Source organism: Rhagoletis zephyria, unplaced genomic scaffold (assembly GCF_001687245.7).
Source record: "Rhagoletis zephyria isolate East Lansing unplaced genomic scaffold, Rhagoletis_zephyria_1.1 Rzeph_scaffold_00285, whole genome shotgun sequence".
Taxonomy (NCBI): Eukaryota; Metazoa; Arthropoda; class Insecta; order Diptera; family Tephritidae; genus Rhagoletis; species Rhagoletis zephyria.
In genome coordinates this window covers 225,323-246,471 of record NW_016157369.1, presented here as the reverse complement: position 1 = coordinate 246,471, position 21,149 = coordinate 225,323, and the positions used below count along the sequence as shown (strand labels likewise).

The 21,149-nt window shown below is 35.2% G+C and overlaps 3 protein-coding genes across 4 annotated transcripts; 2 read left to right on the top strand and 1 right to left on the bottom strand.

Annotated features, from left to right (window-relative positions):
• The first annotated feature begins 3,805 nt into the window (after nucleotides 1-3,805).
• Nucleotides 3,806-4,820, top strand: LOC108358709 (ribosomal RNA processing protein 36 homolog). The gene is made up of 3 exons (XM_017610171.1): nucleotides 3,806-3,972; nucleotides 4,044-4,584; nucleotides 4,638-4,820. Exons 1-3 carry the CDS (start codon nucleotides 3,919-3,921, stop codon nucleotides 4,766-4,768), a joined length of 726 nt encoding a protein of 241 aa, XP_017465660.1. The 5' UTR covers nucleotides 3,806-3,918; the 3' UTR covers nucleotides 4,769-4,820.
• On the bottom strand, nucleotides 4,755-5,766 carry mRpL11 (mitochondrial ribosomal protein L11). The gene is made up of 3 exons (XM_017610172.1): nucleotides 5,420-5,766; nucleotides 5,052-5,336; nucleotides 4,755-4,991 (listed from the first exon to the last, which is right to left on the bottom strand). The coding sequence occupies exons 1-3, from the start codon at nucleotides 5,552-5,554 to the stop codon at nucleotides 4,821-4,823; spliced, it is 591 nt and encodes a 196-aa protein (XP_017465661.1). The 5' UTR covers nucleotides 5,555-5,766; the 3' UTR covers nucleotides 4,755-4,820.
• A 1,987-nt stretch (nucleotides 5,767-7,753) lies between these two features.
• On the top strand, nucleotides 7,754-19,178 carry spas (spastin). 2 transcript variants are annotated; one of them, XM_017610157.1, is made up of 6 exons: nucleotides 7,754-8,878; nucleotides 8,937-9,107; nucleotides 10,934-11,227; nucleotides 14,403-14,572; nucleotides 17,488-17,752; nucleotides 17,821-19,178. In XM_017610157.1, exons 1-6 carry the CDS (start codon nucleotides 8,077-8,079, stop codon nucleotides 18,564-18,566), a joined length of 2,448 nt encoding a protein of 815 aa, XP_017465646.1. In that variant the 5' UTR covers nucleotides 7,754-8,076; the 3' UTR covers nucleotides 18,567-19,178. The 2 variants fall into 2 exon arrangements, with proteins under 2 accessions (XP_017465646.1, XP_017465647.1); XM_017610158.1 differs by lacking the exon at nucleotides 10,934-11,227 and having other exon boundaries at nucleotides 7,755-8,878.
• Nucleotides 19,179-21,149: the final 1,971 nt, after the last annotated feature.

Genomic DNA, 21,149 nt, shown 5'->3' with positions numbered 1-21,149 from the left:
CCCGGGGATTTTGTTCTACGGGAATTTGTTCTTCCCGAGAAAGAAATCTTCTAATAATTAACTTCCAGGGTATAGTATATTCCCCGAAATTTTGGGAGGAAGTTCGAACTTCGAAAAAGTAAAAAGTAAAAAAAGAAAATAGGAGCAAAGGGAAAAGAGAAAAACTCCCGGGAAGTTTCTGTTCAGAATCGGCCTATAAGTAAATAGTACAACATATTGACGCATGCAATACGATTTCATTTTTCTGCAAACAGCAAATAAATAAGATCAATAATAGTTAATATGGGGAGTACAGGCTTCTAGGGATTTTTTTTTAATTTTTATTTTATTAAGAAGACATAAAACGACGTGTTTTAATTAAGTTTCATTCTACCGACTGTTGTTGTTTTTTAACAAGTGTGGTTTTCGGGTATGCAGTCCAATGCTTAAGTGCTTAATGTTACGAACAGTAATTAAACACAAAAACGTTATTTTCAGTCAATTTTCCCTAGCCCGCATACCCAACAATTTCTTAAGCTGAAATTAGTCAAGAACGCAGAACGTATACTTAAACGCAGTCTGTATACGCAGAATTTTGTCGATTACTGGAGCCCTCAGTGTTGCTTACTACAGTGTTGCCACTCATCAATGCCTGTTCATAAACTTACCTTTCAAATACAATTTTTCGTGCTATAATAGATCGTACCTAAATATAAACTACTTAGTTTTCAACAAAAAACTTTATTCAATAGTAAATTTCAAATATTTTAAACGTATTTTGAATAGGATATTATACCCTTTTTACCATTTGCGAAACTGACGAAGTAGCAACCATCTATAGAAGGCTGATTTCAGCTGACACGGAAAAATCTAAATTCCGCAGATTTCTGCGCTACGGGCTACAACTACAGAAAAATTCTGCGGTGTTGAGTTTTCATTTACATGGCGCTCTGGTAAGACAGATCGTGTCAGCTGACTCGGGTTTACGTACCGGTAGGTTTACGTTCTTGACTAATTTCAGCTTTAATCAGTATAAATTTGAACTTCAGAAAAATATTTTTAATATTTAAATTTGCATGCGATATGTATCAATTTAAAAAAAAAAAAAGTGGTATTCATCTAAACCGATAACTTTATCAAGCAGATAATCTTATAAGTTTATGCACTCTGTTACATGAACGACCCACACTCTCTTTTCGTTTACACATGTGACAATAGTCGTGTTTTCTTTGGTTATAAAGCGCAGTGTCACTAACTTTATACTACTAGCACGGGGATAAAGAAATTATAGAAACTACCTCACTAAATTGGAAAAAATTATATTTACGAGATATCTATTTAAATAAATGTCCATATAACATAAAGGCTATTTATTTGAAGGAAGTTATAAGAAACAATGGCAGAATGTCTGTTTGTGTATGAATTCATTTGTCACGGCTACCAAACTTTGCGAATTATCAGTGAAACAAAACAAACAGACGGGATAATAATTGAACCATATCTCTAACAGGATCATATCGTTGTTGAATTTGCGTGCAAAATTTGTATGCCGATCCCGATTATTGCCTAAGAAAACATAGCAGAGTTGCGACAGAGTTGCATTGTCTTCAGTTTATCAAGTTTATTCAGTAAAATCGCTGGATAAATTTATCAGAAATGTGTAAACGAGTTTCCATACAAATTTTGACAGTTCATTTATAAGGTTTACACAATTATAAGTTTATACGGTTTACAATGCATTTATAAGGTTTGATGAATACCCTTAAAGACTTAATACACACCTGTACAATGCTACGAAAGCTACCAATTGAGTTCACACGATCTCGTCGGTGATAAGTCAGTCGACTAGAAAGTATCGAAAAACATCTCGATTGTACAGTAGAGCAGCGAGTCGATTATTGACTCGATTGTAATTTTGCAACAATGGCGATTCTCTCGATCGTTTAAACATATCGGACTCGCCCATAACTATGTTTGCTATAAAGAATAAGGTCGGTGTTATGCAGACAAACTTTTGTTTGCCAAATTAAATGGCGGCTGCTTAGTTTGCTCGGAGGTGGTTATGTCGAGTTTGACACAGGGTTGCACGTTCATTATGGTTTTCATGGCTATTGCCAACACGAAATGAGAATTTCAGATGTACATAACGCGCAAAATTTAAAATTTTTGTATATGACAACACCGAATTTGCTGCAGTTTGACCAAACAAAATTAGTTTGCTGTGAGAGTCGCCAAACTCGCTCTCTCCGAGTTTGCTGCAACAACAATTGCACGCAGTTTGCCAAACAAAATTTCTGCATAACACCGACCTAAGTTAACAAAAAAGTTTATTCCAAACGTTCAGAATGAATAAAGAAATGCAGCCAATGTTTTGGACTTTCCGATATACATCGATGTATCAAAGTATTTTTTTTCTATGCATCGACTTTTGCTTGCAATGTAAAAAGGTGTTCGCACAAGGCGATTTGGAATTGAATGCAGCGTTGCCGCCACTCAAAGAACTTTCTAACCAAGATTAGACGAAAAATTTACCAAATGTAAGGAAAAATAACCAATTTTTTTATTAGATTAACAATTCAGGTCATCACACATTCTTTTATATAGTACGTATAGAAAAAGTTTACAAACCAAAGAAAATCAATTTTTATTTGCATTTTTGAAAAGTAAATCCTTTTAGGGCTGTAATACGTAAATACATATTTTAGAAAATCATTCTTCCCGTATTAGATGCATATGTATGAATGTTTATATCTTCGTAAACAAAACTCTTTGTAAGAATCAATGAAATACCTAATCAGCGTGAGCATGTATATATTTTAAGATTAGGATTAAACAATTAAAAATTGGACTTATTAAGCTATATCGTTGCTCAGCGCGAAATACCTCGTATTCACCGAACGTAGTACCGCATATACGACGGTAAATAAATTTTACAAAAGCGCAAAAAACCGATTTTTTCAAAACTGTGGAATGGTATTTTCACTGAGCCTTCTTGCTATAAGATTATTATTAATCTTAACTTAAATTAATAAAGTAAGCAGTAATGGAAAAAGAATAACCAAATCCCTTCTTTATTGTACATATGTACATGACGTGGTATTGGATTCCCCACATACGAGGTATTTATATATGTACTATCTAAGTATGCATTCATTGAGGAAGTCTTTAGCCGAACATGTATATTATGTATTATGTATATCATAAAAACAAATACATACATATGTCAGTAATATTAATGCATACATTCCAAATATTCTTATTTGGTTTCACTGCTGGGGCTGCCACTGCTGCTGCTACTCTCCTCAACCGCGAGAGGTGTAGCTGGCCTATGTCAATTAAAAACTACAGTAAATATTAAAAATAACCAAAACGGGAAAGATCTTAACAACTTCACAGGCAAGAAAAAAATAACCAAAATTGGTTAAAAGTAACCTAAACGGCAACACTGATTGAATGGCTAAATGTTGGGTGGCGACCAACTTTGTTGAAAGCGATTAGTTGAAAGGCCGTTCAACCAAAAGTAGAATGCAAAGTTGAACAATGCAAACGCCTTTTTATGGGGAATATTTTGATATTTTTTATACTTTGATATTTTTAGCTATTACATTTTTTTTCGTGCAACTTTGCGTCAGTTGAACGCAAAAGTTAATTTCTGCTTTCGGATTCTTGTTACTTGGGTCCAGACGCGTCTAATCATCAATTTTAGGGGTTCAAATCCCACCTAGATAATTACCGTCTTTTGAAATATCAAAAGCGGGTAGTGGCGACAGTACTAAAACTATCGATAGTTATTTCATGTGACCAGACTATCGATAGTATCTTCGATATTTTTACAGTTCTATTGCCACCTATAATCACAATGGTTATAATATAATTCTTCTGGATTAAAGTTTACAAACAAAAGGATTCCGTTGTTAAGAAACCGGAGATTAAAAGAGAATGAATTCAATATCTTCAGATAGCGAGTGCTCCGACCACAATGAAGAGCAGAGGGTAGGTTTTTCTACAAGTTTTTTAGTTGGAAATCGTATCTCATTTTCATAATGTGTACACAGTTTATAAAGGGCTCCATTCGAGAGGACCTTCGCAAAATGAGTTTCGAGGAAATAATGAAACTGAAAGAAGAGTTAGGTGCAAGGTTATATAAGGAGGCTGTAATTGGGACCGATAAAGATACAACTAGGAATTTAAATGCTAAGAAGACTTCATTTAAGCGCTTAAATAAAAATCGTCCACGTGAATTTTCTGCTAAGAGACAAGTGCCTTTTATATCTGTCGAACAGAAAAATAAACGCCAAGCTGAGGAAGAAGTGCGTGACCCACGATTTGATTCAAATTGTGGAGATTTCAAAGTTAATCATTTTAAAGAAAATTATAAATTCCTTGTAAAAATTAGACAAAAGGACATAATTCGGCTTCGCAAACAATTACGCGAAACTGAAAACAGTGAAGAACGGGAGAGATTGCAAAAAGAAATTCAAAGGCTCGCCAACAAGAACCTTGAAGACAAAAAATGGCACTTGAAGCAAGAGTCCTTGAATCGAGAAAAGCTAGAAATCAAACAGACGATTCAGAAAGGCGGTCGTCCACATTACATCACAAAGAGTAAGTGCTATCTAAATCTTTATAACGTTAGTAAAAATGCTGTTTGTTTTCAGGGGAGCGACGTGCTAAGGAATTAGTACAACAATTTGAGCAACTGAAAGAATCTGGGAAACTTAGCAAACATTTAGAAAAACGACGCAAAAAGAATGCGGCCAAAGATCGTAGACAGCTCGGATTTGCTTAGCTTTTTTACTATTTTAATTTATTAAATGCAAATTTATGCCTAAGGGGGGCACTTAACCAGTTCGCAGCATCTTTGCATCCCGCTTTTCTTGTAACTCTCGTTTTTGTGCTTCAACCACGAGCTGTCGTTCCTCTAAAAATTTCGCATACTCTTCTGAGTTCAAATCTCGTACAATTTTTATTCCGCACGTACGGGCGACACCAACGAGCATTTCACACATTTGCTGAAAAAGTTTGAGTTTTGCACAATGAAATATCAAACGTAATCGTTTAAATATTCTCACCTGCATAGTTAGTAAGGCGTTGGGTGGATCGTTAATTTTTATTGCGGCAATTTCATATAGATGTTTCAGAGTGACCATACCAGAAATTTCTCGACCAGGTTGCATAGCGCCGCGAGGGATGCCAGCCGCTTGCTTGAAAAAAAATGTGGCCGGTGGCGAGTGAATAACCAAGTTGTAGCTTCGATCACTGTTGACTGAGACACGACAAGGCAGTGGAACACCCTCCTTCATATCTGCCGTGCGCGTATTGAAGTCTTTGCAAAATGCAGCAATATTTATGGCTCGCTGTTGTACAATGAAATCGTATTGTATGGAACTGTTTACGTTTGTAAGATTACAATGTGGTAGTCTTTTAGGTATGAACTAACCTGACCGAGCATTGGACCCAGCGGAGGGCCGGCGGCGGCCATTCCAGCTGGTATATTTGTTTTTAATTTGGTGGTATGGGTTATCTTTTCAACGGTTTTTTTCAAGGCTTTAAGTTTTCCTGCAGCTTTCGACATTTTTGATAAATACTATTTTTTATAACGAAACTCCTATTATGCAAAACAAATTGGAAATCCTGTTGACAATCAGCTGCTTGATTTAACACAGTAGGCTGGAAGAGTCGACTTTCGACTAAAATCGACTTTACTCCTGAAAGTCGAATTTGTGATCGACTTTCAGTTTATGGAAGTCGACTTTTTTCTTTCGACTCTCGAATTTTTTAAATTTATTTTTAGTGGCGTCTCTTAGGGCCCTGTCACACGTTCAGTATTTATTGACATGATCCAAGTATCGCGATATTTATTGACGGTGAAGCATGAGGTATTGAAAGATCGTGATCCATAGCGCAAAATTTTGAAATCTGGATCGCGGATCACAATACCGTCAATAAATATTGATCGTGTAGCACTTTCAAAACACGATTCATACATTTCGTCAGGACATCTTGCACTCTCATAATGTGAACATCGAAAACGTATTCGCTATGCTATCGCTATCGGTGCTTAAAACCTTTCAAAACAAATTGAAAAAATTTTAATTAACATTGACAATTTTAAACTAATTGTAGATGCATTATCTGTAAACTATTCGTACAAAATAAAAATATTGTTTGCGTCATAATAAGCGTTCCGCACAAAAATTGTGCAAATACTGACACGATAAATATTGAACATGTAGCATTCGTGCGCGATCCATCAATCCATCAATATGGATCGCGATCAAAATATCGTGATAATTACTGACTATGTGACAGAGCCCTTAAATTAAAACTGAAGTGGAATTCTGACAATCGCTAATTTCCATTGTCAAAATTCTCTAAGTGAAAAGCCATGATCCAACGACACAAGATCTGACAAGATGAAGCAAAAGAAAAAAGTAATTTTCTGGCTGACGTTTGTTATTTCGGCGCCATGTTATTTTCTGTGAAAAGTAAACAAAGACTATGAAGACGAAGCATAAAGAAAAACTGCAAGCAATGTTGTGCACATGTTTGTGCTAACCAATTTATTATTTTTGTACGTGTTTTTGCATCCAATCACCGCGAACTTGATTTTAATTACATTTGCACAAAAAATCACTTAAAAATCACTGAAATAAACCACCGACAAAATGCACATAAAGAAAGAAGCAAAAAGAAAAAGCAAACTTCAATATTACGAACGTCACACACTTTTTTCTCAATTGCTATTACAAATGGCTGCTTCTCAACTGGTCAGATCTGTTCTAATTGGTTCATGGTGAAAAGCAGTACGCAGCATGCACAAAAGTAACAGATACAATTGGGGTATTCACAACGGTGTCGTAATTGTCGTATTGTTGTATGTCGTAAACATTTATGTTTTGTGTTATCGTGAAGTGAAAATTTCCAACAAAATATTTGCGATGTGAAAGTATTATTTTTATCACTTTACAATATCGCAGAACGAGAATTGACACTGGACTATTTAAACGAGGTTTACTGTGATGTTTAAATGCGAATGCAACGCCCGATCTGGCTGTTTACCAAGTTTACCTGTTAAACCAAGATCAGCCAATCAAATGGTAGCCAGCTGTTCAATTTAAACTCAGTTTACTGTTTACTTACAGAAATCAAAGTTTAAACTGGCGCTGAAAAACTGGCCCTTAAAGATTTCGGAAGCATTTTTTTGCAGGGTATATATTTACGTATAAGTGTATATATTGTTACGATTATCCTCGAAACCTTGAGGGATTACCCAAATATACTCGGGCTCGTATCGCTGGATTGTTAAATAAATGCTAACGATGACCGAATTGTAATACAATTAACTTTATTGTACAAAAAACAATTTACAATTCTTGCTAATACAGTAAAAACACTTTACAATACTTGTTAAAGCAATAACAACGCTTTACTACTTGTTAACACAATTAAACTTATAGCTTGCTTATTCGCAACTCGATTCTCCGCTCACTTTACTTGTAGCTTGCTGACTTGTAACTGTCTCACCTCGTGGTGGCGGCGCCCTTATATACCTGCGCTGGTACTTATGGCAACTCTAGAACATTCTGAAGTTTATCGCTCATTCTCTTTCTCTCGCTGTTCGCAGTGTTCATCCAACTTGACGTTTCTCTTTGTGGAACATTCTACGTCATTCTTCGAACATTCTGCCTATTTCTCGTTGTTCGCTTTGTGTTGCCGCAGTACTCGCCACAATATTACGTTTAAGTGTACGCGGATATGTAAACAAAGCAAAACAGACGATAATTTGACGCAAGCTTGCTCATAAGAAGAAGCATGGCGTCTATCGCAATCACCTGTAGTTGATACGCCTTGAACAAGACTGTCATTGCAATAAGGGATGAAGCATATAAGCATACTTTGATGTAATCTTTGTTGAATAAAGAGAATTTGTAGAGGCCCGAAAGAAAATTACGTTAACTAAATGGAATAAAAACAAAAAAATATTACATTGCCCTTGCATTGTTCTGGTAAAGTAAAGCATTGCACAAACACGAACGATATATTTAAGGGTAAACTGTGCAAAGACGCGCAGGGAGCATAAATAAAAACACTTCGATGGTGCGTAACAAAACGCAATCGACTTCATCGTCCTCCTCAGGCAATGCTAGCGGCAGCGCGAGCAATAGTAGCAGCAGCACCAAGTCTCCTATCCGCCAGAACAGCACCAATAGCAACAATATAAGCAGTGGCGCGCGTACACACCGCAAATCATCTAGTACGTGTAGTGTTGTGTTAGCCGACGACTCAAAACCAGCATCGTCTTCCAGCCGCCGCACACCATCTCACGCTAACACCAATAGGTCTTCGCATACAGACGAGGAAACAGACGGGGAATATGACAAAACCCCTACTGACGGCGCCCCATCGATCAGTTCTGTGCACAAGCAAAATCTTTATATCGTTTCATTTCCCATAATTTTCCTATTCAACATTTTACGTTCGTTGATTTATCAATTATTTTGCATATTTCGCTACGTATATGGAGCGAGCACAAAAGTGATCTATCGGCCACACAAACGAGAGTGCAACATTGAGATTGTTGTCGGCTCAAATAAATCATTTCAAACATCTCAAAATCAAAATTCTATAACAACCGAGGCTGATAAAAATCAAGTTGTACAATATCATTCACGTAATTCATCGTTGGCTACTTATCCGCTTGGTGGAGTAGGAAACATCGCTGCAGTCGGAGGTCAACAGCGTTTTCGTTCTACGCAGCAACTTGAAATGTCGGGAAGAGGCAGTACATCTAATTCACCGGGTCCTGGAGATCCCTTATTGGCGAAGCAAAAACATCACCACCGTAGGGCGTTTGAGTACATTTCAAAAGCTCTTAAAATTGATGAAGAAAACGAAGGTAAGTACAATCGGTAAAAACGTTAACTAACGAACATGCAAATTTTTGCTTCTGTCAGGACACAAAGAACTTGCCATCGAGTTGTATCGTAAAGGCATTAAGGAATTGGAAGATGGAATTGCTGTTGATTGCTGGAGTGGACGTGGTGACGTATGGGAGCGAGCACAACGTCTTCACGACAAAATGCAAACAAACCTTTCAATGGCTCGCGATCGTTTACACTTTTTAGGTAAGTTGTTCATATACATGTATGTATATACACATGATTCAATAATAATCATGGTATATACATACTTTATAGTTATTTACTCTATTGCGTTTGTTGATAACTAATAATCTGTATATGACTTGGCCTGCTCACGATACTTTAAGCTAACACAGATGCCTATGTTGTTATTTATTGCTTTGTTTGGTTTTATGTAGAGATGCGTAAATCCTTAAAGTTTGCATGCAATCTGTTTTGCTTTTAAAATAGTCCCATTTTTAACCGACTTCAAAAAAAGGAGTAGATTTTTTATTTTTATTTATTTATTTGTTACAGTCTTACGACTTAATAATACAAGTATGATATTCGTACGTATGTATATGAATTGTAATGTTCTTATTGCAAAAATTATCAATTAAATATAAAATTATGTATACAAAAACTATATATATTATATTACATATGTCTATATTAGGCCGCATGAATAAAAATATACAATTGCCCCCTCCAAAAAGTTCCGACCTTCCACTTCAATTTATTTTAAAAATCGAGTACAAGGTCGGAAATTCCCAGAAAACACAATTGTAGTTCCCAATCATACGGCAGAGCAGGCAAATTAGGCAAGTGGTCTGAACAGGCAAGTTCCAGGCTATATTGTTAAGGCAGTTGGAAAGCACTACCCTCCAATCTGCACTTATCCTTCTCATATTATTGCTTCAGTTGCTAGTGCAGTTGGAAAGGACTAGTTTTCAATCTGCACCTTCACTTCTCACATTGCTTCTTCTGTTATTAGGGCAGTTGGAAAGCACTAGTTTCCAATCTGCACCTTTACTTCTCATATTGTAGCTTCAGTTGTTTGGGCAGTTGGAAAGGACTAGTTTCCAATCTGCACCCTCACTTCTCATATTGTTGGTTCGGTTCGATCAGCATTTCCGATGTTATACACGCTGTCTGAATGGACTAGATCCAGAACAGCACTGTTTGATAGGGTAGGAGGACGGTGCTTCGGGGATTGGTGTTTCGACTCTGTCAAGATTTGCAGATTCAGCAAGCTGTCTGAGTGGATTGGATCCAGAGCAACCCGGCCGGATGGAAAGGATTTGTTTCCATGCCGAGCGTCTATCTGATAGGTAGTGTTCGACAGTGATCAAGTAATGATCTCTGGAAGCTGGCAATGCTTTCACAATTTCTTGTTTGTGGCGGTAGTTCGTTAAAACACTTTAATCCTTTGTAGAATATGTTCATTTTGTCCACTTCTATCCTATATAACGGCAATCTAAAGCTATTATTTTCCCTGAGTATGTATGAATGAGATTATCAATTCGTCGGAATATATATATATATATATTTATGGTTTATGTATGTTATGATCATTGGATCATGAAAAAATTAACGGTACTCCTAAATTTTTATATTAGAATTGAAGTCGGTTGTGTTTTATGCTTAAAAATTACTTGTTTACTTTTGTATTGCAAATATGTTCTACGTATCATAATAACGCATCCCCAATGGTAAGTTGGGTTCTAAAGTCTGCATAAACAATAATAAATGTAAAGCTTTTGTAAATGAAACGACCGTTCCAATGAACCGTTATTTACACTATTTATTTTTATATATTTTTTTTTGCTGCAAATAGGGTTTAGAAATCTTTTAATAAGCTTTTATTGTTTGGTGAGCTATAATAACGATAAAACTTCGTAATTTTATTACATTTATGCATATGTTTTATATGTTTTTATATTATTTGCTTTGATAATGGTCTTTACTTAATTAATTTCTTAATTTCTTTTTTATTTCATAACCCTAATATGTATATGCATGTACATACATGTTTGTGCACCCCTCTGCAGAATTACGTGAAGAAGAATTGAATTTAAATGCTCTAAAACTCACAGAAACAGAAGCAAAGCAATCTGACCATATACCACACACTAATAAGGTGTTGATGGTGTCACCAATGGTGGTAAATGGCGCAGTATATGGCACTACTGCCACCAAACGTTTGCCCTCAGCAAAGACTGAGTCGCGGTTACCTTGCTCTAGTTATCAAAATAATCTCAAATCAAATAGTAAAATAAGTTCGGATAGGTTTAAACCAAATAGCTGCGGTACCAGCGCTGCCGGAAGTAAATCATCCCTAACAGGTAAGTGAAAAGCATTTCCAAAATAATGCTAAATAGGATTTTGTGTATTGATAACGGTGATAAATTTATAACTTATGCCTCAAGAAAGTAGCAGCACTGTTGGGAAAATCAATAGTAACGAACCAATGTGATAAGCCAAAGGAAATCTTAGCTGTTCGTAGCTGCGTACTTTTTCTTTCAAGCTAGGAACACATACGCAACTTTCTAAGATTGCTAAATCGGATAGCGTTAAGCCCTGTCGTACACTCACCTGACAAATATCTTAAGCGGTGATTTCGTTACGAAAAAAACCTGACAATTGGGATGCAAGGGAAGCGCGTCTTCTGTTTAAGATTAAAATTAAGAATGAGATCCAGGACATAAATAAGCTATTTGTCCATAGCTGTACATACACTATACTATAAATTAATCGAGAAAAGTTTTATTTACTTAGTGTAGCCCAGCTGCGCTAACTTTCATTCAATATTTTATTTAAATTTTATACAGTAATTTAAATTTACTGGTTTAGTTACTAGCATTTGCACCCGCCCGCTTTAGCTTATTTATACTCATTTGCATTTAAGCTTTATTTGTTATTGTTGTTGTAACATTATACAAATTTCCCAAAGAGGTTTTGGGGAGTGTTGCTGGAGTGACAATTCTTGGCCAGATATAAATCTGGGTCATTCCGGTAACGTAGACCAGACTGTCGTGGGAACGATTAGAGATTTATTCTTAAGGTGCGGTTAAACGTGGCAATGCGAGCATGTAAACAGCCAGAAAGTCCTTTTTGCAGATTTGCAGAAATCTCTTTCGGAAATAAAAACTGCAAGGTGTAACTGCAACTATTATTACGCACATCGCATTCGAGAAATAATTTCAACTTGCTCGTGCAATTTTCATTTTTGCTGCAAGTGCTGTCAAACCAATCGAGTGTTGCCGCCTAACGCTTTTTTTTAGCGAATTTTAAAAAAATTGTTGAATAAGATGTGAAAAATACGTGTAACAAATTTATTCTATTATATGGAGTATTTAAGTATTCGACATTTTATGTCTGTTTTGTGCACATTTTAGCAGGTTTAGTAAAATTTTCAGGTCATTAATTTTGTTATAAGCATAAAAATGTTTGGCAACATAGTTGAAAGTGGACTTGTCTGCATTCACCGCGTAAACAGACAAAGAGTAGTATAGGGAAGTTTGATTTACAGGAATAAAAAAAATTTGCTTTAAAAACCACTTTACTTGCAAGGCGTAAGTGCTCCTGTAACCTCTTGGAAATTCTTGAGTTTGAGAGATATTTGAAAAGGACTTGCTTTTGCCACGTCTAACAGCTACTTTATGCAACATCTACCAGCTTTCTTTTGAATTTTTAGATGTTTTATCACTGCCGAAAATTCCCCAAAAAAAAATATAGCATCCGCACATGTATTCTCAAGCGCAACTCGGCTTAACCCAATCCAGCTGAAATTAGTGCAAATAAAATTAACCCAATTGTTCAATTATTCGCATAACCATTAACCAGAGTAAGCCTATTTAGTTGTGGTTTTTTTACAAATTATCCAGTAACTTGCCAGTAACTCTCCAGTAACTTTATTTCTAAGAATTCGCGCTCATAGAAAAAATTTGCAAAAAAGTACGCGAACGCTTTTCCAGTAATAATTTGCAAGTTTCATGAACAGCTGATAAATTGGTTGTTTATTCGCAGCATATTCCCAATAAAACGATATATTTTATATTTAAATATGTTTGTTTTGAAAATTTCCACAATAAAAATCCACAAACAGTTTCCTTATTAGTTTAAATTTCATACAGCAACATGCGATCAGCTGTTTTTCGTACTGGCAAATTCTTACAAGAAAAAATTTATCCAGTAAAATCCAGTAAAAACTTGCAACTTCAGCTGTCATTTTTCGCTCTCTCAATTTTCCCTACTTTGCAAGTTTTTGCGTACGAAAACGTCAAAACATGAAAATTCGTAAAAACTTTTACTGGATTTTACTGGAAATGAGTAAAAAAACGCAACTATTGAATAATCGATTTTTGGACTGAGTTATTGGTTAAAATAAGCGGTAACTCGTTTAGCGGGGTTAAATTAAAAGGGGATTATGTACAGACTTACATAAGGACCTCTCAAATTGGGGGAGAATTCGCTCCAGTCTGGTGTAATTTTTAAGCGTTTGGGTTAATTTAATTTGCATTTACGAAATGTATGAATGCTATACATACATACATACATACATATGGACACACATACATATATGGTTCGGTCCAAGTCAAAAATTGCCGCAATACAATAAAACGTTCGAGGGCTGAAAAGGTTTGTATTTTTATGGAAATTCAATATGGTGGCGTCGGTAGAAGTGATGCAATGAACGGACAGTAATATCATTAATAAAATTTATAAAGCCTAATAAATGAAATTATATTTTTTCTAAGAATTTTGGGGTTGCTGAATAGAAATCTGGTGTCGGAGGACGATTTTTTTTAGTTCAACATTTTTGCTCGAAACTTGTTACTCTGGGGGTTGGTTGTTGGATTCAAACCTGGTGTCAAATTTTGAAATTTCAAAATTGCTGATCCAAAATGGAGCATGATATTTTTGTTTTTTTTTTTGTATTCAACATTGCTGAACTCAAAACTGGTCTCACATTTTAAGAATTCTTAATGGTCTATCCATACCATTTATAACGAAAAAGTTAAAATCGAACGTACGACATACATAAATATGTACATACATTGCGTATGAGTTATTCAGATGAGATGAGGATGTTACTCATACGCCTTGTCCGTACGTTCAATATTAACTTTTCCGTATTAAATGGTAGATCAAACATGGATCCGCCATTTGGAATTTTTAAAATCTCTAATTTCCACTGCTTTTAGAAAAGCAAAAGTGTACAAAGATTTTCAGCTCTTGAAAGTTTTTTTGTATTGTATTGCACTGTTGTGGCAAAAATGAGATTTGGTAATCGTTATTAAAACAAAAGATTTGTAAAATAATAGCTAGAGCAAATACCGCCTATCAAGGCAATGCCTTCAAAGAATAAAAAGTTTTTTCACTCTCCTGTAAAATTTGAGTGCCGTAGGACAGGCGGTTTTGCAAAAAACATCGACGATATGTATGTGTGTATGTAAATTCGAAAATGATCTATATCTTGCTTATTCACTCTCAATACCTTCCTTCCATATTTTCCAGCTTCGGGTCGCAAATTGACAGTAAGCTCAAAACGTCCAGGAAATCTGGCGGTTATCAATAAGTCTCAAACTTTACCACGCAACTTAGGGTCGAAGAATGCGAGCAGCACTGCAATACAGAGACAACCGGTCAAAACTGCGGCCACTCCACCGGCAGTGCGCAGACAATTTGTGAGTATTAGCATTACGTTTATATGCATAATAAATGAATGTTAAAAAAAGCAACAACAGCTTACATAGCGAACTTAGCTTTGAACGCCGGAGTTGCTGGTTTAAGTCCCAGTGAACTCGATGAATAAGTTTGGTGAGGAGATGTGTTGATCTTCGAAATAGCAGCTATAACTTCTACCATGTGTAAACTACTCATAAAAAAAGGCCTCAAACTCAATAAAAATTGTTGATGAAACATTACGCTTGTATGGTAAAGGTCTAACCAAAAACAGAAATAGTCGCGTATGCACGAAAAATACAAAATAAAATGCCTGTTTGAATGGGAGAGCTCTAGTCTACCACGAATCTTAGTTACTGTGTGTTATGTAAAATTTCAACGAAATTAAGGATAATGGTAAACAAATAATTTGTAAGCAAAAAACAGGGTCAGTAACGGTTATGATTTTTCCGGGCTGTTTCGGTAATTAGGGCGTAAAAATAAGTTACGCTCTGACAAGTGTTATAAATGTGTCAACACGTGCTAAAAGTGCCCAGAGTGTGGGGAACGCAAAAAACACATTTCGTGCCCGGAATCAATAAATCAACTCTAAACAATGATTTTATGTGTATTTATCTTATAAGTCATATCTATAGCATGCCATTTGAAAGTGATATTGTGTGCCACTTATGTTTAGTTATTTATTTTTAAGAATTTTCAATTAAAATATAGTTCATTCTCAGACAAACCCCATATAAACCCGAGTTTATTAATTTGTAGAAAACTACAAAAAAGTGCAACAAATCTTAAACTAAATTTCAAACTTTTTTCTCGGAAGTGTTATAATTTTTTTGAGTACACAGTTTTTTAGTCCCTTCAATTTTAGACTAGAGTAGGTATTTGTTAATTTTATTATATAAGATAAATACACATAAAATCATTGTTTAGAGTTGATTTGTTAATTCCGGACACGAAATGTGGTTTTTTGCGTTCCTTCTTCTTAAAAATAAATAAATAAACATAAGTGGCACACAATATCATTTTGAAATGGTGTGCTATAGATATGGCCGATACTGTACATTTCTGAAACTTTAGTGCTAATTTCCATTTTTGTATTTTGAAAAATTTGCTTTCGGATGTAAACAAACAACAGCCGTTATTTAAAATTTACTTCTTGCCCATTTCTGCCTCAAAAAAGACCGGGCTGTTTCGGAGACGAAGAAGAAGACACTTACGATCCAAAAGTCGAAGGTATTCGCTCTCTATTATCCATTTTTCTCGCGTGAGGAACGCTTTCTGGGCTGTTTTGGGCACCCGCGGGATCCCGCGGGCTCGTGTGGATCAAATCTAATAAAAATCATAATTAAACGGTTAAATTTGGATTTCTAATTTTCCCATCAGATTCAACCAATATTTTTGGATTTTTATTTTTTCCATCAATCTTTAATTATAATTTATAATTAATATATATATTTTTTTTGATATTATAGATTACTAGCTTTTGCCCGCGGGTTTCGCCCCACGTTGTTAGACAAACTCATTTATATAATCCTTAACATAAGTAACTACCATAGATATGACTTCAAATCAAATTTCAAATTCATGCGACGTATGGTTCCGAAGTTATAGCTGATTAAACATTTGCAGGCCTATGGGAGGTGCCACGCCCCCTTGCAAAATTTACGACATTCTTGCAAATAAAACCATCCTATAACCTTGCCGGGGTAAAACCAAATAAATGTGCAAAGTTTCGTGTGATTCCGTAACGTGGTTCAAAAATTATAAGGTAATAAACAAACAGACATTCGCATTTATATATATAGATTTTCAGATTAAATTTTTTAGATCATAAAACCTTTAAATCGGTCATAAAAAATGATTGCAAAAAAATAAAGCTCCAAAATAAGGATTATTTTTGACTGAAAAAAAAATCGCAAAATAATGATTAAACTTGGCCAAAAAAATAAAATTAAAAATTCTACGACTGTTCTAGACCGAAAAAGTAAAAATCCAAAAATAACAATTTTGCAAGGATCTAAAAACAAAAATCTTGATATTTAATGGTTATTTTCGGACCCTGGTAAAAAATCGCAAATTTAGTTGTACAGTTAATATTTTCATGATCCAATCATCGGAACTGAACCAAATAATTGTGGGACCACTTTTGAGGTGTGGCCATTCCCATGAAAAAAAAAATTATCGAGAAAGGTTCATATGACCAAAGTTATCCGTTAACATACATCTCATTTTTTTAAGTCGGTTAACAACAACAACAAACAAAAATAACGTTTGGAGTACTAACATCTATGTTAATTAAACCAACAAAATTGTTTAAGAATACATTTCGTCGTTTAAAGTACAAAACCGCGTGTCGTCATTCTGCAAAAAAGAGAACCATTTTGACAAATGAGTGCGTTTATGCTCTAGAAAATAGTTTCTACAACTTCACATACGCGGTTTTGCATTTTGCTAATACGAGGTTTCGCATTTTGTTGATACGCGGAAAACGACGATTTACCTTGTATGTATGTATTTCAAAAAGTTAATGGAATGAAATTTTTTGTGCGGGACACGCGTGCTTGAACGAGACTCTTATGAATATCAGTTTTATAAATATTGTTTTTCACCACATTTCTAGGGAAAAGTATAAGTACTAAGTTTTATTAATTGAAAGATCGATTGTTAAATTTCCACTGAAATAACGGCAAATGATGTTGATATTGTTGAAAAAATCGATTTTTGAGCCAGCGTTATATTCAAAACACGTTTCTGCGGAAAAACTCGTCCGGAGAAGTTAAGATGTTGCTCAGCAGTGACAGACTTATTCAATACAATTTGATAAAAATAAGTTTAGAATAAAAAAAAACAATCTGTTTTTTTTGAATTTGTCCTATTAAAGTCTGCTGATAATTTAATGCATCATTTCCTATATTTTTAGACATCTGGTAGAAATACGCCGCCCCAACGTGCTCGAACACCTATAAATTCAAGTTCCAACTATGGTGGCCAAGGTAGTGGCAGTGGTTCCGCGCCTGCCGTAACTGTTAAAGGAGTAGAACAAAAATTGGTGCAAATAATTTTGGATGAAATCGTAGAGGGAGGCGCCAAAGTGGAATGGTCTGACATAGCTGGACAGGAAGTGGCTAAACAAGCATTGCAGGAAATGGTTATTTTACCCTCCGTACGTCCTGAGCTTTTCACAGGTAAATATGCGCTTAACGAAATAATGAAAAGAATCTGGCATTAATGCTGCAGGTATTCACTATTATAGGACTACGCGCACCCGCTAAAGGTCTTCTTTTGTTCGGTCCCCCAGGCAATGGTAAAACGCTATTGGCACGGGCTGTAGCAACAGAATGTAGTGCGACATTTTTAAATATTTCCGCCGCCTCTCTAACCAGCAAATATGTAGGAGATGGTGAAAAGTTAGTACGCGCACTTTTTGCAGTGGCACGTGAAATGCAGCCATCTATTATTTTCATAGATGAAGTTGATTCGCTGCTATCAGAGCGTAGTAGTAACGAACATGAGGCCTCACGACGTCTTAAAACGGAATTTTTAGTTGAATTCGATGGTCTGCCGGGAAATCCCGAAGGTGATCGTATTGTCGTGTTGGCTGCCACAAATAGGCCACAAGAGCTCGATGAAGCAGCTTTGCGACGTTTTACCAAGCGTGTTTATGTCTCACTGCCAGACATGGATACACGCGAGCTATTGTTAAGCCGATTATTGGAAAAACAAGGCAGTCCGCTGGGTACAGAGGCCTTACGTCGTTTGGCAAAACTAACAGAAGGATACTCAGGCTCAGACCTAACAGCTTTAGCAAAGGATGCAGCCCTCGAACCAATCCGGGAGCTCAACATGGAACAAGTCAAATGCTTGGATATTAGTGCAATGCGTCCAATAACCGAAAATGATTTTCATAACTCGCTAAAGCGAATTCGACGTTCTGTTGCATCGCAGAGTTTGAACTCATATGAAAAATGGTCACAAGAGTATGGTGATATAACGATTTAAGTATTTGATGGTTACAAAGATAAGTTAAGAAGTTTACGGCAGAATACATATACCGTTATCGCTCGCATCCTAATCGCTTGAACAAGTTCACTTGAGGCAAATTAAATGTAGGCTGACACATCGTACACAGCTGAACTATTAGCTTGTTTCCAATGGTGTTGCTGTTGCTATACAGAGGAATTACTTTGAAAGAGTTTGTTTTGCTGAAGCATTTTTATTTATTTTTTGTCTTCACACCTTTTACCAACTGATCATATATGTATGTAGATTTCGCTTTGCGATTATAATTATGATCTTTCACATAAACTAACCAAAAAAAACTTATGTCTATATAAAATGCTTAAGGAAATTAGCAAAATAAACTGGGTTGGGTGAATTCAAATGATATCTGGTATTCAAGAATTCCGTGCGCTTCACCTAAAACGATTAGAAGCCGTTGAATCTTTTTGAAAGTCAGTAAGCCTGCAGTTGTACACATGCGCAATGATTAAACCCTGATAAGCGAAATCGGAACTATTTTATATTGTCACAGAAAATAGCAACAAATAAAGCGGCTGCACTAATTTATTTTATGTATTTTGCATACAGGTAGTCCTAATAATTCCATCAAAGCGAAACTACATAGATCCTCCAGAAGAGGTTTCAGGCGCATGAAAGTATTTCAAATTGGTTTAACCAGAATCCTTACGCTGGGTGAGTTCCTAAATGTAAAAATACAAGGCATCAGACCTTTATTTCTAAACCGCACTAGAAGGAAAGATCTAACTTGCACAACCTAGTTGAAAACTAGTATCTAACCTTGGTTGCGCATATTTTTCATTACTGATGTTTATTGGTATTTTTCACCGACTTGTAAAAATGAGGTTATCAATTCGTCGGAATACTTCTTTATGTACATATGTATGTATGTTACCGCATAACTTTGGACCACTTAACCGTTTTCTATAATTATTTTTTTTTTATGGAAAGGTGGTACCTCGGGAGGTGGTCCCGTACTAATTTGGTTAAGATCCGATCATTGGATCAAGGAGAAATTAACGGTACTCTTTTAGATATTTGTATGAATTGAAGTCGTGTTTTTTTTTGCTTGACAATTGCTTGTTACCTGGGACCGAAAATAATAGTTATATATTTTCAAAATTTCAATTTTTCGGTTAAATATAAATGTTAAAATTTTACATTTATTTTTTCGGTCAATTATAAAAGTGACATATTTTTCAGTCAAAATGGCAGTTTACATATCCACAATACAATATGTTTTAATAATAAATGCACATCCTTTCAATTGCAGTCTCTTTCTATCTTCTGTAAATATATTATGGGTATTCATGGAAACGCGTAAATGCCTCGTAACTGCGTAAATCTCGTAAATAAAGATATTTTCCATACAAAATGAAGTTTACGAGGTTTACACGGTTACGAGGCATTTACGTATTTGCAAGAATACCCATAATAAATTTACAGAAGATAGAAAACTGTAAATGAAAGTATGTGCATTTATTATTAAAACATATTGTATTGTGAATATGTAAACTGCTATTTTGATCAAAAAATATGTCAGATTTAACTTTTATAATTGACCGAAAAAAATAAAAGTCATATTTTAACTTTTATATTTGACCGAAAAAATAAAAGTCTTATCTTAACTTTTATTTTTGACTGAAAACATATCGGTGAAAAAAATAACGATTATTATTATTTTTTTTTAGCATAACCGTTACTGTCTCTGCTTGTTACATTCAGGAATTCACCCATTTTGCGCTGACATCCGATCATTTTTTTGGATTTGAGTTGGTTCGCATGTTACCCAAACGCCAGGGATTTTTGGTGTTGAATTTATAATTTTTGTTTAAACAAAAAATGCAGAGCGTTTGAATCGTCAGCGCATAACCTAAGGGCCGTTTTGGCAGCGATTATTTAGCTTAGGGCTGAGTTATGTATCCTTAACGATCTCAAAAGTGCCACAATAGGAGCGGTCAAATTTGTGTGATTGTTGCACGTGAAGTATAATCACGACTATGTTGCACAAGTGATGTTTGTATAGACAGTGTAATGCTACGAATGCATAACTCAGCCTTAACTTTGGCAGCTAGAACAGATTTTCAGATTCTTTTTGCACAAATATATGAATTAAACTATTGCCACGGAGCAAATATAAAAGCTACATGCATACTTGTCTAAAAGTATTTAACATTAATTATACAAAAAATTAAATTTAAATGTAAACTATATCTTGGCACATTCCATTGATGCTCGCGCAAGCGATTGTTTAATCTACATATGTACATTGTATACATACATATTATTAAATACGCGATTGATTGATTATAACTGTTTGGTGTTATTTATATGTATGTATGCCGATATTATTAAGTTGTTATTAACAAGACTTTTATTAATACGTATTACTTATTTTCGCATTGATATCCCATGTTTTGTATACCCATGTCCATTTTGAAACCCAATTACATATAATTAAACGTCTTGAAAGCAAATCCATTTCAAGTAATAACTATGTACTACAATTAGTTTGTTCTGTTTTGTTATTGTGTGGCGTCTTGAAGCGGCTGTCTTTGAAGAATA